Source organism: Melanotaenia boesemani, chromosome 17 (genome assembly GCF_017639745.1).
Source record: "Melanotaenia boesemani isolate fMelBoe1 chromosome 17, fMelBoe1.pri, whole genome shotgun sequence".
Lineage (NCBI taxonomy): Eukaryota > Metazoa > Chordata > Actinopteri > Atheriniformes > Melanotaeniidae > Melanotaenia > Melanotaenia boesemani.
This window is the reverse complement of record NC_055698.1, coordinates 12,770,346-12,783,909: the sequence shown is the minus strand read 5'-3', so window position 1 is coordinate 12,783,909 and position 13,564 is coordinate 12,770,346. Positions and strand designations below refer to the sequence as shown.

Below are 13,564 nucleotides of genomic sequence, written 5' to 3'. Positions count from 1 at the left end.
GAACTTTGTGACAAACAAGGCACTTCTAAACATCTATATTTTCTGTACTGAAATAATATAAAAAATAAAGCTTATTTGATCATTTTTATTATTAATTTAGTGTTGGTTTGTAGCCATTTTATCATTTATCCCCTCTGTAATTAGTGCCTATAGAGAAAAAAGGAGGAAGACTAAACAATTAACTCTGATAGGTTATGGCAAAACATTTAATATCGTTCACGTTTTTTTAGTTTGTTTACCGCTTCCATAACCACAGTTCATACTAAAATCAGTACTTTAACAAGTGGTTAAATCGTTTTTTCCCTCGTTAGTTTGCCTCCTCCCACCAGCTGATTCGATTTGATTAAAATGATTAAGACGCAGGTGCACCTCGAGGCTGCATGTACCGCGTCACTCTCCTCCCAGCTTACGATTTTCTTTTAAACAAACAACCTTTTGTTGTTTTCTAGATATTTTATCGCGACGTAACCTCCCTGGGGCACAAAAGGAGGTCCCACCGCGCAGTTATAAGTTTGTATTAGTGTAACTTCAGAGAAGGCGGAGTTGAGCTTCAAGCCAAATCGCAGAGCTGGACCTGTTTGTTCATAAACACCGGATTAATTCTCTGGAAGAGAAGAGAGGCAAGGTAGGACCTCAACACACTTTTGTTATACTTTGTTGTAACCCAAAAGAAAACATTTTAAAGGGTATCTTTTGAGCATTGTTTTCATATTGGAAACAATTTGGTTGTCTATCTCCGGATGACGAGGACATATGAACAGGTTCTTCATTTGGTTATAGGCCTATATCTTCTCACTCCGCTCGTGCGTCCTATAAATAGAAAATGACATGAATATGACATGGCAATGGTAAGCTGTTATACAGTCCCTGGTGGATGGACAAAATTTGCATTACAGATTTAAATTAAAGGTTTCTTTTGACTCCCATTCAGACATAAGCAATTGTGTGGAATTTATTGATTTCCTACAACTTTTCTTTTTTCCTTCTGGGGTAAAGAACTTGGTGACTTTTTAAAAATATATATATATTTTTATGCTCAGGACTGTTTCAATGAACGGACTGGCTGATGTCTGATCAGCAGGCAATCCCCCTCATCACAAAGTAGATCCAATGGATTAGTTTGTGATGGCATATGATTTCATGTGATGTCTTTGTAGAGTGAGGCCACAGTCTCAGACTTGGACAGGTGACATTGTTTGCGCTCTATTGATCAGTTGTGCTTAACTTCAGCCATGTCTCATTAGCGTCAAGGGGCACATGATCCAGCATGTTGCTGAAACCTAGAGATGTGCTTACCATGTGAGGGGACAGTTATAGAATACCAAGTTGCATAACACTTGCTTATATTGTCACAATTAATCTAGAAATGAATTTGAACAACTTGCATGTGGCTGCTTCTTTAGATTGGTGACTGCACTGTCATTTGTGTGCAAAAACTCTTTAGTGGATTTTGGTGTAGAAGGTAGCTTTCCTTTCGCAAGTTTAATCCTCATTTGCCCTTTGTTCTGTTCCAGGTGCTAATGTTGCTACTTTTTATTTCCTCTTGTATTGACATTTAGCTAAGAATATTGTGCTCCTTAATGCTTTGTCCAAGGAGCAACTAAAGGCTATGTTTGTGCTACTGATACATTTTTCTTTTTAACATTTTTTTTTCTGTGTCTCTGGTAGAGTTGTACACCCATGATGGATGGTATTTTGGATAATCTCTCAAAAACAGTGAGTACAAAGTCTTTTACCACTGCATCTCTTCAATTTTTCTGACATTTGGCTTGCTGAAACTGGGTTATTGTTAAGGATCCTATGACACAAAAGGGAAAATTCTCCCATTATTCCATGTTAAAATCTTATAATGTTGCTTGAGCAGTAATAGATCTCTTTTGAATATTGCAGGAGTTCATTAGTATTTGTGTTCGAGATCCAAAGCTCCACAAAGATGACCTCTGGCACGCACACATTGATTATGAGATTTGTCTACATGTAAGTCCCCCCTTACAAAAAAAACAAACAAAAAAAAAACCAATAATATTAATAATGAAAGTTGGGGGATGGTGTATTGTAACTGCAAGTCTAATATTTCTTTTGCAGACAAATAGCATGTGTTTCCGAAGGAAGACTTCCTGTGTGAGGCGGCGTTACAGTGAGTTTGTTTGGCTACGACAATGTCTGGAGCAGAACGCTCTGATCATGTAAGTTCGAATCCAAATTTTTTTTGTTTTGAATTAACATGCATTTGATTATTCCATTATATAATCAAACTAAACTAATGTGCCTGTGCAGAGATTTGCCCAAGTTGCCACCCCGGAATCCCTTTTTCAGTCTAAAGGACAAAGTCCAAGTGAACCAGAGGATGATGGGCTTGCAGGAATTCTTAGAAAAGTGAGTTGCTTGGCAGTTCAGGAAGTTCATGTTAATTCAGTTATCATATTCGCTTTAAAGTACCTCAAAATCTGGATAAAAGATTTCACAATAATTCATATGTTTTGACCACTTTTTAAAAATGGTTTAATTTTAATCTCCGTTTATTTCCCTGTCCAGTGTTCTTCAAAGTTCATTTTTGTTATCCGATAGCCGGCTCCATCTATTCCTTCAGTCAGACCTCAGCACTGCAAAAATTGAAAAGTGTGTTGTTGGTAAGACTAGGTACACAGTAGCGGAGGCCATCCAGCGTTCCAGCAATGGTTGCATCAGTAGTTTAGAATACAAGGCTTCTTGTGACTCAGACTGTGAAAGGTAGGATATCAGGCTCATATTTTACACATTTTAAATGTCATTTATTTACGCTAAATTAACCCTTGCACCCTGTGCTCTTGTGACAGCTCTTCGTCATCAGGCCTGGGACTGAGCATTGACACTCCAGTGCGAGGGAGTCCTATCTCCTTCCTCCATTCATCTGAGATCCATAGCTCTTAAGCTGATGCTCTGTGCTTTCGGGGCCCCCTTGATGAGCATTAATGTGTAGAAGTGATACTGCTGTATCTCTATATGTGGAGCGCATAAAACTGTTTGGTCCACTGAGCTCTTGTCAGTTGTGAATTCCAAAGAGCAAAAATCTTGTTCACTTTTTCACTTGGACTTTCATTTTTAATACCTTGCTTCAATGTACTCTTATCTCAAAACATTTTAGTCATTTAAATATGTACATAAAAAATGTTCATGTTTTAAAAAAATACCTATGGTAAAATGTATATAATGTGAATTTCGTAAAATCTATATGTATAATGAATTCTTAAAGATTTCCTAATGTATATTTTATCCCAGGATTAAAGCTGCACTAAGGTTAGAAAGGCATGTTTTGAACTGTAGACTTTTTTTTATAAATTCATTTGCCAATACTTGTATCACTTATTAAAGGATAAATAAATTCTATGTTTTTTAAGGGAAAATGACATTTTTGTATGTGTGTCTTGGGATGCTTTTATTTATATATATATATATATATATATATATATATATATATATATATATATATATATATGAAATGTGTATGGCTTTACATGGCTTCAATGATTTAGTACAACAATCATGCAGTCTTCCAGGATTCCAGTAGAGGGAGTTTAGACACAGCACACCACATACTGAAGTGGACCTGGGTATACAAAGCTAACACTTGGTGTCTGCACACACTTTATGAATTCCAGCTCTTTCAGCAGTGTTTTACTTGCAATTTGGCATATCCTGATAAACGCGCTATATTATGACCATCCATTATGCAATTTGTGTCTAACACCGTTATTCTCTACGCCTCCTGCGACAAGGAAACTCAGGGTCACCAAAAGTGACAGGTTGAACAAGATAGGAGTAATATGATTATTTGGATTTAAATTTAGAAAGTTTCATTCTAATATCATGCTTATTTTTTTCTTTTTGTTATGTAAAGTTAAAGGTTTATTGCTGGCTTGCACAGATGATGTAGACAAATGAACCAATCTGCTTTCGGGATGTAGCTGTAAGGGTCAAGATAGTTTCAAACTGTGTGTGCTTGGCTACGCAGAAGCTCTGAACACCCTTGTAAATTGAAAGCTGATGAAAGAAGCAAAGGCTCATTAGAGGAGACAGCTTCTTATCCCCCCTTTCCCTGCTCTTCCTCCAACTGTTGCAATGACGTGTGGCCAAGCCCAGCATCAAACCTGGCCTGTCCACTGTCTGTCGTCCTATTTCCTCTCCGTGGATTGTGCCATCTCCCTGTGCGCACAAGCCATAATGAAGCTGTCAGCGACTTCACACACCAGCCACTGAGCTGTTTTCATACAGCAAACGGACGTGTACAAACACACAGTGGTGCGTCTGGAAACACTGACACAAACGCACACACATGAACGCTGGTGAAAGATGTGCATGAATGAACATTTTCTCCTCTGCTCATCCTCTGTCATTTTTCGAGTCCCACTGGTTTTTGGTTAGAACTCCCCATCTCTGTTTGCTGTTAAGGTTGACCTTATCAACGTACCCCATGACAGGCATGCAGTATGACATACACATACACTGCTTGGTTCAGAGGGGGTCAATTTTCTTGACAAAATGAAATGCAGCTGCAAACAATTGCATCTGGTTTTATATGTGTATGTGTGTGTGTGTACAGATATGCACACATCTGCCTTTTTGAAGGGAAAAACATCCAGCATTTGGATATTGAGTATTCATGGTACATGTCTATTTCAGCTTGGTAATTTATAACTCAATTTCCAGTGTGCATTGATGCGCTTCATACCTCCAAAACACCAAACAAAGCCCAAACCCAATTGTATTTCAAAGCAATTAGGGTGTCCACTGAGTTGTGAACAGTCTACGTTGCGATGGCTCTGGGCCCGTGTGATATTTTTAATTGTTAATTTTCTATCACATTAGTCAACTTCAGTGCCTTTGGACAGGTGACCAAGCGCCTCTAGGCTATGCATAAAATGACACTCTGAACATATTCTCAGTTTTTTAATGCAGCATAGTGGGTAGTACTTTAACGTGTAGGGGGGGAAAGGTGCTGCTGTATGTGATAAGTTAAATGACAGGAGGGTATATCATATTTACAGCTGTTTTATGTTCAGAATCTTTCTAATGCTTTTCAGTGTACATGGTGACCGTCAATATTGGTTTAAGTTTATGAGTCTAAATTATTAGCTCATTTAGACTTTCACCTGACGCCACCACAGGGAATGGCTTCACCTCCTTGACCGTACAAAAGCCAACAATGGTAAAATCCATATGAGCAATTAGCCTGGGTAGCTCTCACCCTGCCCCTGCACTTATTTCCCCGCCCATTTTCTTCACCTCTCACTCTTGTGTTTCACTCTTTCCTCTGTTTCCCGTCTTTCTCTTAGCCCTCATTATCTCTCTATGGGCTGCTAAGTTAATTACCTGTTCTCTTTTGTAGTTGGGTGTTTTTTTTTTCAGCTGACGCTGCAGACTTTGGCTCGCTGTGCCTCAGCTGTCTAACTGTTGAGGAAGTAAGCCTGGGTCTCGACCTTGCAGCCTCCTCTTGACATGCTCTCTCTCTGTGTGTGTCTGTTTGTGTGTGATTTGCCAGTTTGTTTGGGGTCAAAGGGCATGGCTTGCATTGTATTGGGATTATTCCCTTCGAAGTGATATTGCTCAGGGCATCATTAAAAGTCAATGCATCTCTCTCACCAACCCCACCACTGCATGCCTAAAACATACACACATTTTGCACGCACTCCACACATCACCAGCCATTTAACAGCTAAAATACGACTTGTGCACAGATAAATGTCACAGGGCCATCTATCTGAGAGTGTTAAAAGTCTGCTAATGGAGATGACATATTAGCGGCCCAAATGACTTCCATAAAAGCTCCCGCCATACCTTGCGGCGCTGCCTGGCCACTGTGACTGCAAAAGGATATGGCACTGGCAGTGCAAATGTCTCTTCACAGAAACACAGAGCACTAGGGGGTGATGTCATATTGGGATGGAGGTCTTTTGATTCAATAAATTCTGTATGTTCATCTGATGCTGTGATTGAGAGAGTACGAACTCTAAGATGTGGCATATTTATTAAAGCTACTGGTTTTTATTGTATTACACACTATATAAAACTCTTAATGTAATGCTAATGACCTCTCACCTTTGACAATTCATGGTGTAATTATGAGCCAGGTCAGTTTTATTGTTACTGTTCATGTCAATAACAAAGCTTCTTTTAAAATCAATACCTCACTCCACTCCTACTTGAAGATCCTCCACAGGTACGTGATCGCCTCTTTTACTCCTCCTTATTCCCCCCCACACCATCACTTTATTAATTACCCTTCTCTATCCATGCGTATCTTTCTCTCTCTGACTGAATGGAGCAGTTGTAATTGCTTCTCTCTGGAGCAGTTAGAGGCGGCACAAAGGAACCGTATAGAAACCACATTTGCATTCAAGATGAGCTAAGATGGAAAGGAGGGAGGGAGCACTGCCCTCCTGCCCTGTGCTGAACAGCTCCACTTGTGCCTTCTCCTCTCTCTCTTTTTCTCCCCATCCCTCCCTCCTCTCATCTATTGTCTCTCTCCTTCCATCTTATCTACTCCCACCACCCCTACCTCCCCCTGCTCACAGCATGGCTCCCCTTGCATTGTCTTTCCAGAGAGTTCCAAGGTCGACGGGAGCTTGCTCATCAGAGCAGGGTATTGTAAGCTTAGCACTGGTATGGATGAGCTAATTTGTGTGAGAGAGTGTGTGCATGAACCTGCAAGTGTGTATGTGTTTTTGTATGTCCTGAGGCCTGCATTACTGAGCATATATGTGCAGTAATTTGTGTGGTAGTATTTCTAATGGCTGCTAAAGAAGGGTGAAGGAGGGGAGGTTGTAATTAATAACTCAAAAGCTCAGAATTGCAATTTTTTACAACCACCAATATCTCACCACCTCTCAGACTTATGCCATCACTCTCACCCACTCCTGTGGAGCACACCCACTCCCACACACATGCACATACATGCACACGCATACTCCAACTCCTGAGGGCTCTTCTTTTCCAGCTTGATAAGCATTTCTCGTTTGTTTCAGTGTTTTGATCAATACAGTTAAAACGCAAAAGCAAGCATAATTAGGTCTGAGATGGCTCCCACTGTGACTGAATAGGTTTCACCTGGGGAGGTGCTCACCATTATCATTATTGCTCTATGTATGTGTATGCATTGTGTGTTCATTCCACACACAGCGTGATCTAATAGAATTGACAAAGTGCACATTGGGACATAGATTAAAGGAGAACTCGGAGCTATAGGTTAATTTCAGCAGGTGATGGAGTTTCCCATTCATGGTGCTTTTGCTCACCTCTATCTTCATTCCCATAATCATTTAGACAACCTTAACAATGCATCTCTGCCACTATGGTTCATTTCAATATGTTATAGGCCACCTCAATCATTTTTTATTGGTTTATTTACACAGAACGATACATAGATGGAGGCTAGAGTGATCATAAATTGTCTACAATTACCATTATGCACAGAGAAGTGACTCTCCTTTGTGCCACTATACCCAGCGTGAAAAACCTTTGTAAAATTAATCTTAGACAGTTAAGAATGCTTTTAGTTATATAGTACACATTTACTCTAAGATAGATGTTCAACATAGCATCATATTCATCAGTGCTAACAAGAATTAAACTTCAAGGGTTAAAGGTATTAAAGTTCCTCTTTTATCCTACCCATACACATTGTATTCAAATCTAATGAAGCAGTACATGATTGTACATGTTATCCCTTTTGTCCTGTACCTTTTCCTGCTCTTTGGTGTAAAAAAAAAAAAAAAGCATTTTATCTCCAGGGTCGCTGCAATCATTTGTAAAAAAATGAGAACAAGAACAGCAGACAGAGACAGAGTTACTGTTTTTAACCAGACTGCCCCTTTAAGGGCCAAACATGGCAAGGAGATGTCTCAATTCTGATCACAGCCAACAAAGAGCTTAATATGATATGTGGCAGAGCCTATGTGTGTTTGGAAGGTTACAGTTGTCCATGAGGGAAAGAAGGAGATCCAAACTACTGCTGTTTGGGGGGTATAATTTCAGAGTTAAACTCAGTGCTGTGCATGTGTCTTCAAGCAATCTGTGTGTGTTTGTGTGTGTGCACAAGGGAGGTAGCGGGGTGGGAGGAGGATTTAGACCCATCATAAAGGAATTCTCCCCCCCTGGCCCGTAGCTCATTCCGACACTTTTATGCCTTTTTATTTTCAGGCCCATTGCAGCCAAGCCCGGAGATGTGATTTATACTGCCTGGCAGCATGGGCACTGCAGCAAGAAAGACAGATGGAAGGAGAGAGGAGAGGGGGAGGAGGAGGGGAGTAGAGAAGAAGAGGGTTAGTGGGAGTTGCCGAGGGAAAGAGGGGATAGGGGTGTGTATGTGTGTGTCTGTCTCTGTGGGATGATTGTTTTTAAAATTTGAGATGAGGAGGATGGAGGCAGAAGAAAAGGAGAAGAGACAGAAGGAAGAGGAAGGCAGAAAGTAGAGACAGAGGAAAGAAGAGGGGGAGCTCTATTCTCTTATCCCTCTCTCCTGTCACATCCTCACCTCTACATCTTTCTCCCTCTAATGAGTTATTGGCCCTGTCTGACTCAGGAAGAGAAGCCCCAATCTCTTCACCACACTGGCGCCCTGACAGCCTAAATCCCACACCCCCATTTCCCCCCATCCATCCATTCACCCCCCCACCCCTGCACCCCGCCCACACACACACACACACACACACACACACGCACACACACACACACACACACACACACACACACACACACACACACACACACACACACACACACACACACAATCAGCATACGCCTCCTCCTCTTATTTGCCTCACGCCTGTGGTGTGTGAAATATCCATGGTGCTCCCATTGATTGGAATGGGAAGTATCTGGAGGAAGGGGCTAGGCATTTAACAAGCTCAGGTCTGAGGCATCGAGGAAGAAGAGGAGACCACCGCCCACAAAAAGACAGCTCACTTATAGGGAACATGGGCCATAAGGAAGGAGGGGGGCATTAGATAGACAGAGGTGGTGGACAGGGGTGGCAGGGTTGTGAAATGGAGGGCAGGTGAAAAGCCAGAAAGAAATGAAAAAGATCTTGTTGTTGCATGCAGGCATGTGCTTTGGAAATGTGTATGAGGGTGTGTATGTGTGTGTGTGTGTGTGTGACACCTGCCTGCCAGTGTGGCAGTTGTACTGTCTCTACGCTGTAACATCTCTCTCTGTCACCCAGCCGCCTGAGAGGAGATGAGCTGCCATGCCGACTGTCGTCCATCCATCACAAAAGACAGCACACATACTCACACACACACACACACATTCTCCCAGAGGGAAATGTATATATATATATATATATACATATATATATGTATGTATGTGGCTTGTTTTTTTTCTTTCCATTTTATTTTTATTTGTTCATCTGCATTTGCACTCAGGCGAAACATTCTTTCTTTTTGACTTTTTTCTGTCCCTTGTTTATTGTCCTCCCCTTTTTTTTAATCTCTTAGGCATTTTAGATAAACAATTGCCTCCAAAATGATTAAGTCAAAATAAAAAAAGTGACTGGTGAAAATCCTTACTGAGATTTCTCATTCAAAGCACCATGTAGCATCCAAATGTACTGCTGATTCTGTATAATTTCCTTCAAAACAATGGTCAATTGTTATATCAGTAGAGGTTAATTATAACAATAATAATAAGTGCTCATTTTCTAATTAAATGCTAATTACTTTAGTCATCAGTTATAATTGGTTCATTTATAATGTCTCAACAACAAAGCACATATGCCGCAGGCCTCTGTAAATTTTGTGAAAAAAAATCTGAATGTATATGTGTCTTCCTCCAAAATGAAAATAGAAACAACATGTTGCAAATTAGAATTTCGGGTGACTGGGGCTCCTTCTAAAATAGAGCAGCAGGACATGTTACTTTATCTCTTAATCAAAAAGTAAATAAAATTCTAGACAAGCGTGGAGTCAAAAAACAGAATTTATTTTCTTCAACTGGCTTTACTTAGAAATTTGTGTGGCTTAGCACATTATTATTTCATGAAATTCATTCTTATATTTCTGTTTACTTGTTTTTTCCTGAAACCTATAAGTTTAGAATTTGCCCAAAAAACCAACCAACCAAACAAACAAACAAACAAAAAATCCAGATTGCCTCAGCGGGATGGATACATAGATAAGTAATGTAGTCACAGTTTATAAATTGGGCACTCAGATTAGTAATTCACATTTGCAGTTTTGCATTGTACGCCCTCCATTTTGTTTACAACACAATGTACAAACAGCTTCAGAGGATAAGAAATAGAGCATTAACCCCAAAGTCTGTAAAACTTTAAGCTCAATATACAGTTTTTTTAAATCTGCACTTAAATCATGATAATTGGACTTATTTGGGTAAAATGAGTATTTGTATAAAAGCTTTCCAACCTTTCCACAAAAAGATTTATTTGCAAATCTGCATTATAATTTTGATGAATTGGCATAGAGTAAAACTACAAAAGCCGATGAAGGACATGGTGGACAGAATGTATTTTTCAGTATCTTAAGATCATTAATTGATCATTTTCTTGTAGTTAAAAAGGTTGTTTTACAGTTAAAATAGATCAATTGTATTATCTCAAAATAACAAGGGTTGCTTTGTTGTGATAGTTGATAAATTAGTCATTAATTCAATATAACTAGGTATAAAAAATCAGCCAAGTAACCCTACTGATCTGCAACATGTCCTCTCAAAATTTCTCAGTCTTCACAGCTGGGATCCATTGCTATGTATGTTTTATGTTTCTTTTCTTCAAAACACCTAGTTCAAATGAATGGGCCATTAAAAGGCTTCTGCAGATCTTGGTGATAAACTTCAGGGTTGATCCTTCATTTGAATCAGTTTAGTTGGAGTAATGTAATATAAACCATGAAGGGGCATTACAGTGGTCTAAGTTAGCAAGATAAGATAAAAATGGACTTTACATTGGGTCCTGAAACCAAAGTGGTATGAAGATTGTATCTTAAATCACATTCTTGCAGACAAATTTGACACTAAACATATGTGTAATTTTACTAATACAAACATTTGCTAATTTTTCTTTTATTTATGCACAACTTTAGATGAATTTGCATGGATTTGTACCTCTACACATACATCTTAATTGGCAGCTATGTTACCCCATAGATCCGTTTAATTTGAATCAGGTGTGTTGGACCAGGGAAGAACCTAAAATCTGCAGGACAGTGGCCCCAGAGGACTGGAGTTGAATAGCCCTGACATTGTTTGTTCGACATAGTTAAGTTAGTTTTCCACAAGCCATGAACAGTGAATAGCCTGAAGGGTAGATACTGACTGAAACAGAGTTGGTTAAACTGTTGTGTTTGTGTTCATTTTATTATGTAATGCACTTTGTGCTACTCATGTATGAAAAGTGCTTTATAAATAAAAATGCATGTGATTTGATTATGTATGCGTACAAATGCCACTGTTTGAATAACACTTACTAGCTCAGTGAAGCAAACCAATTTAAACTTACATGTGATTTCTGAGCTCACCATCTTGTCATCTTGAGAAAACAAATAATTTTCTTGTGATGACTGGTTAAGATATAGGTTAGAAGCAAAAGGCCAATTTTTCAAGATTATGTGATTAAGTGACTTATCACATGAAAACAAACTTTGTTAGCCTGAGATAAATTAATAATCAAACTAATGATTATAAGATAACAGCATCAAAATAAAAGAAATGACAGGCAACTCTGCTCTTGTTGCTCCATACAAAACAATGTAAATAGATTATGACTAAATGAATCCAAGAACTGAGTCAAGGTTAATACATAGTTTTTTTTGTCTCAGTGGGCAGGCTATTGGGACAATTAAGCACATCACGCAAGTAAGCATACATTGGTTTTATCATACTGATGCATTTTTATGATGCAGTGTTACATTTTATATCTCCAAGTAGGAGCAAACTGTACATGAATAGATTATTTTCAGCTGTATATTGGTATATATTTGTAGTCTTTAACTAAGAATTAGCTGTCATGGTTTAAGGTTTTGTTTACATACTGCTTCCTGCACTTTATAGGTAACACAGAGGAATGTTCTTTTAACTTAAATAGAATTGGTTAACTAGTCAAAAATATTGTGTATCAGGCTCCTTAATATATCAGGTTTTTACATGGTTGGGGTTTAAACATACTTGGATGATCCTTCATAACATTATGATCACTTGCCAAATGTCAATTAGGTTATCATGCTGTCAAAAGTGCTCTCACCATTGAATTTGTGGACAAACAGCATTTGATGATGTGCTGGTATATTAGATTCTTTTACCCCTGTATATTATGGGGCAGAGTCTTTGCGCATTGGGCGTGCTTCCCATAGATAATGTCAGACTCAATCAGGTTTGAATCTGGGAGTTTAGAGACTGGGCAAACACCTGATTTTCTGAGTTTGTTGTAGTTTTGTATGAGCAACAGCTGTGCTGCTGAGGGAGGTTGCTGATGTATTGGAGTGCCTTAGCAATGAGAGGATCTGACTGATTTACAAACATGTTTAAGAAAGTAAGTGTTTACATCCATGAGACCATCAAGTATTAATGTTCCATAACAGCATAACACGATTAACAGTGCTACTCATCTTATCTGTAAAAGATTATAATACCGTGACTGATATTTTAACCTAATACAAACTGCAATATAAACTAGCAAAAAACCTTGTTTCGATGTTATATGTCCATCATTAGAAGTACTAAAGGCAATGTTAAAAGCACTAAATGCACACACACTTTTATAGATATACTCTAACAGCTCTCTCTCTCTCTCTCTCTCTCTCTCTCTCTATATATATATATATATATATACATACATATAATGTTTTATTTTAATTTTATAATTTGCTGCTGTTTTACTAAAACTTCCCTCCTGGAAATGAATAAAGGTCTTATCTTAAAATCATATTTCAGCCTTTTTAACACTTCTGGCCTCAGAGAAATTCCTAAATTCTTTTGTATAAATTACATCAAACAGTAGGCTACAGCCTTTTTGATTGATGGCTGCTTAGATGATGATGATGTTTATGTTCATAGCTTATTTGACCACCAACAGCTAATCTCAGATATGTTATGGAGTTGTGTACCTGAATGCATTTTAATCACTGCTTGCTTTTTGTCTTTCTATTAATTTACAAACCAGCCCATGCATTGGTTTTTATTTAACCATAACAGTCAATTGGCACTAGAGCTGTTACAGTTTGGTGCAATTTATGATCGCTCTAATTGTTCACTGCTCCCACCTCATGGCGCGTATCTTTGAACGAACAAACACGCGCTGTGCTGTTTCTTCAACTGCTCATCTTCGGCCTAACAGTCCTTACTGGCACGATGAATTTGATAAATCCCCTTATCGCCCCGGGAGACAATTAAAGCGCATGTGACAGGGGTCCCTATCTCCGCTCTCCTCCTGTAGTGCTTCATTTAGAAGCCATTTGTCTCCGCTATGGATTTCCTATTTTTAATGGCGCGCGTATGCAGGGGTCGGGGCCGTGCTGAATAATAGATGCCTTTCGTTCCCTCTCTTTCCCTTTCATTTCTTCTCCTCGTTCATTTCCTT

At 38.9% G+C, this 13,564-nt stretch overlaps 1 protein-coding gene across 1 annotated transcript; it reads left to right on the top strand.

The window, feature by feature from the left end:
- The first annotated feature begins 317 nt into the window (after nt 1-317).
- Nucleotides 318-3,348, top strand: snx10a (sorting nexin 10a). Its single transcript, XM_041966920.1, has 7 exons — nt 318-625; nt 1,669-1,716; nt 1,891-1,977; nt 2,086-2,186; nt 2,278-2,376; nt 2,536-2,730; nt 2,817-3,348. Exons 2-7 carry the CDS (start codon nt 1,681-1,683, stop codon nt 2,908-2,910), a joined length of 612 nt encoding a protein of 203 aa, XP_041822854.1. The 5' UTR covers nt 318-625; nt 1,669-1,680; the 3' UTR covers nt 2,911-3,348.
- Nucleotides 3,349-13,564: the final 10,216 nt, after the last annotated feature.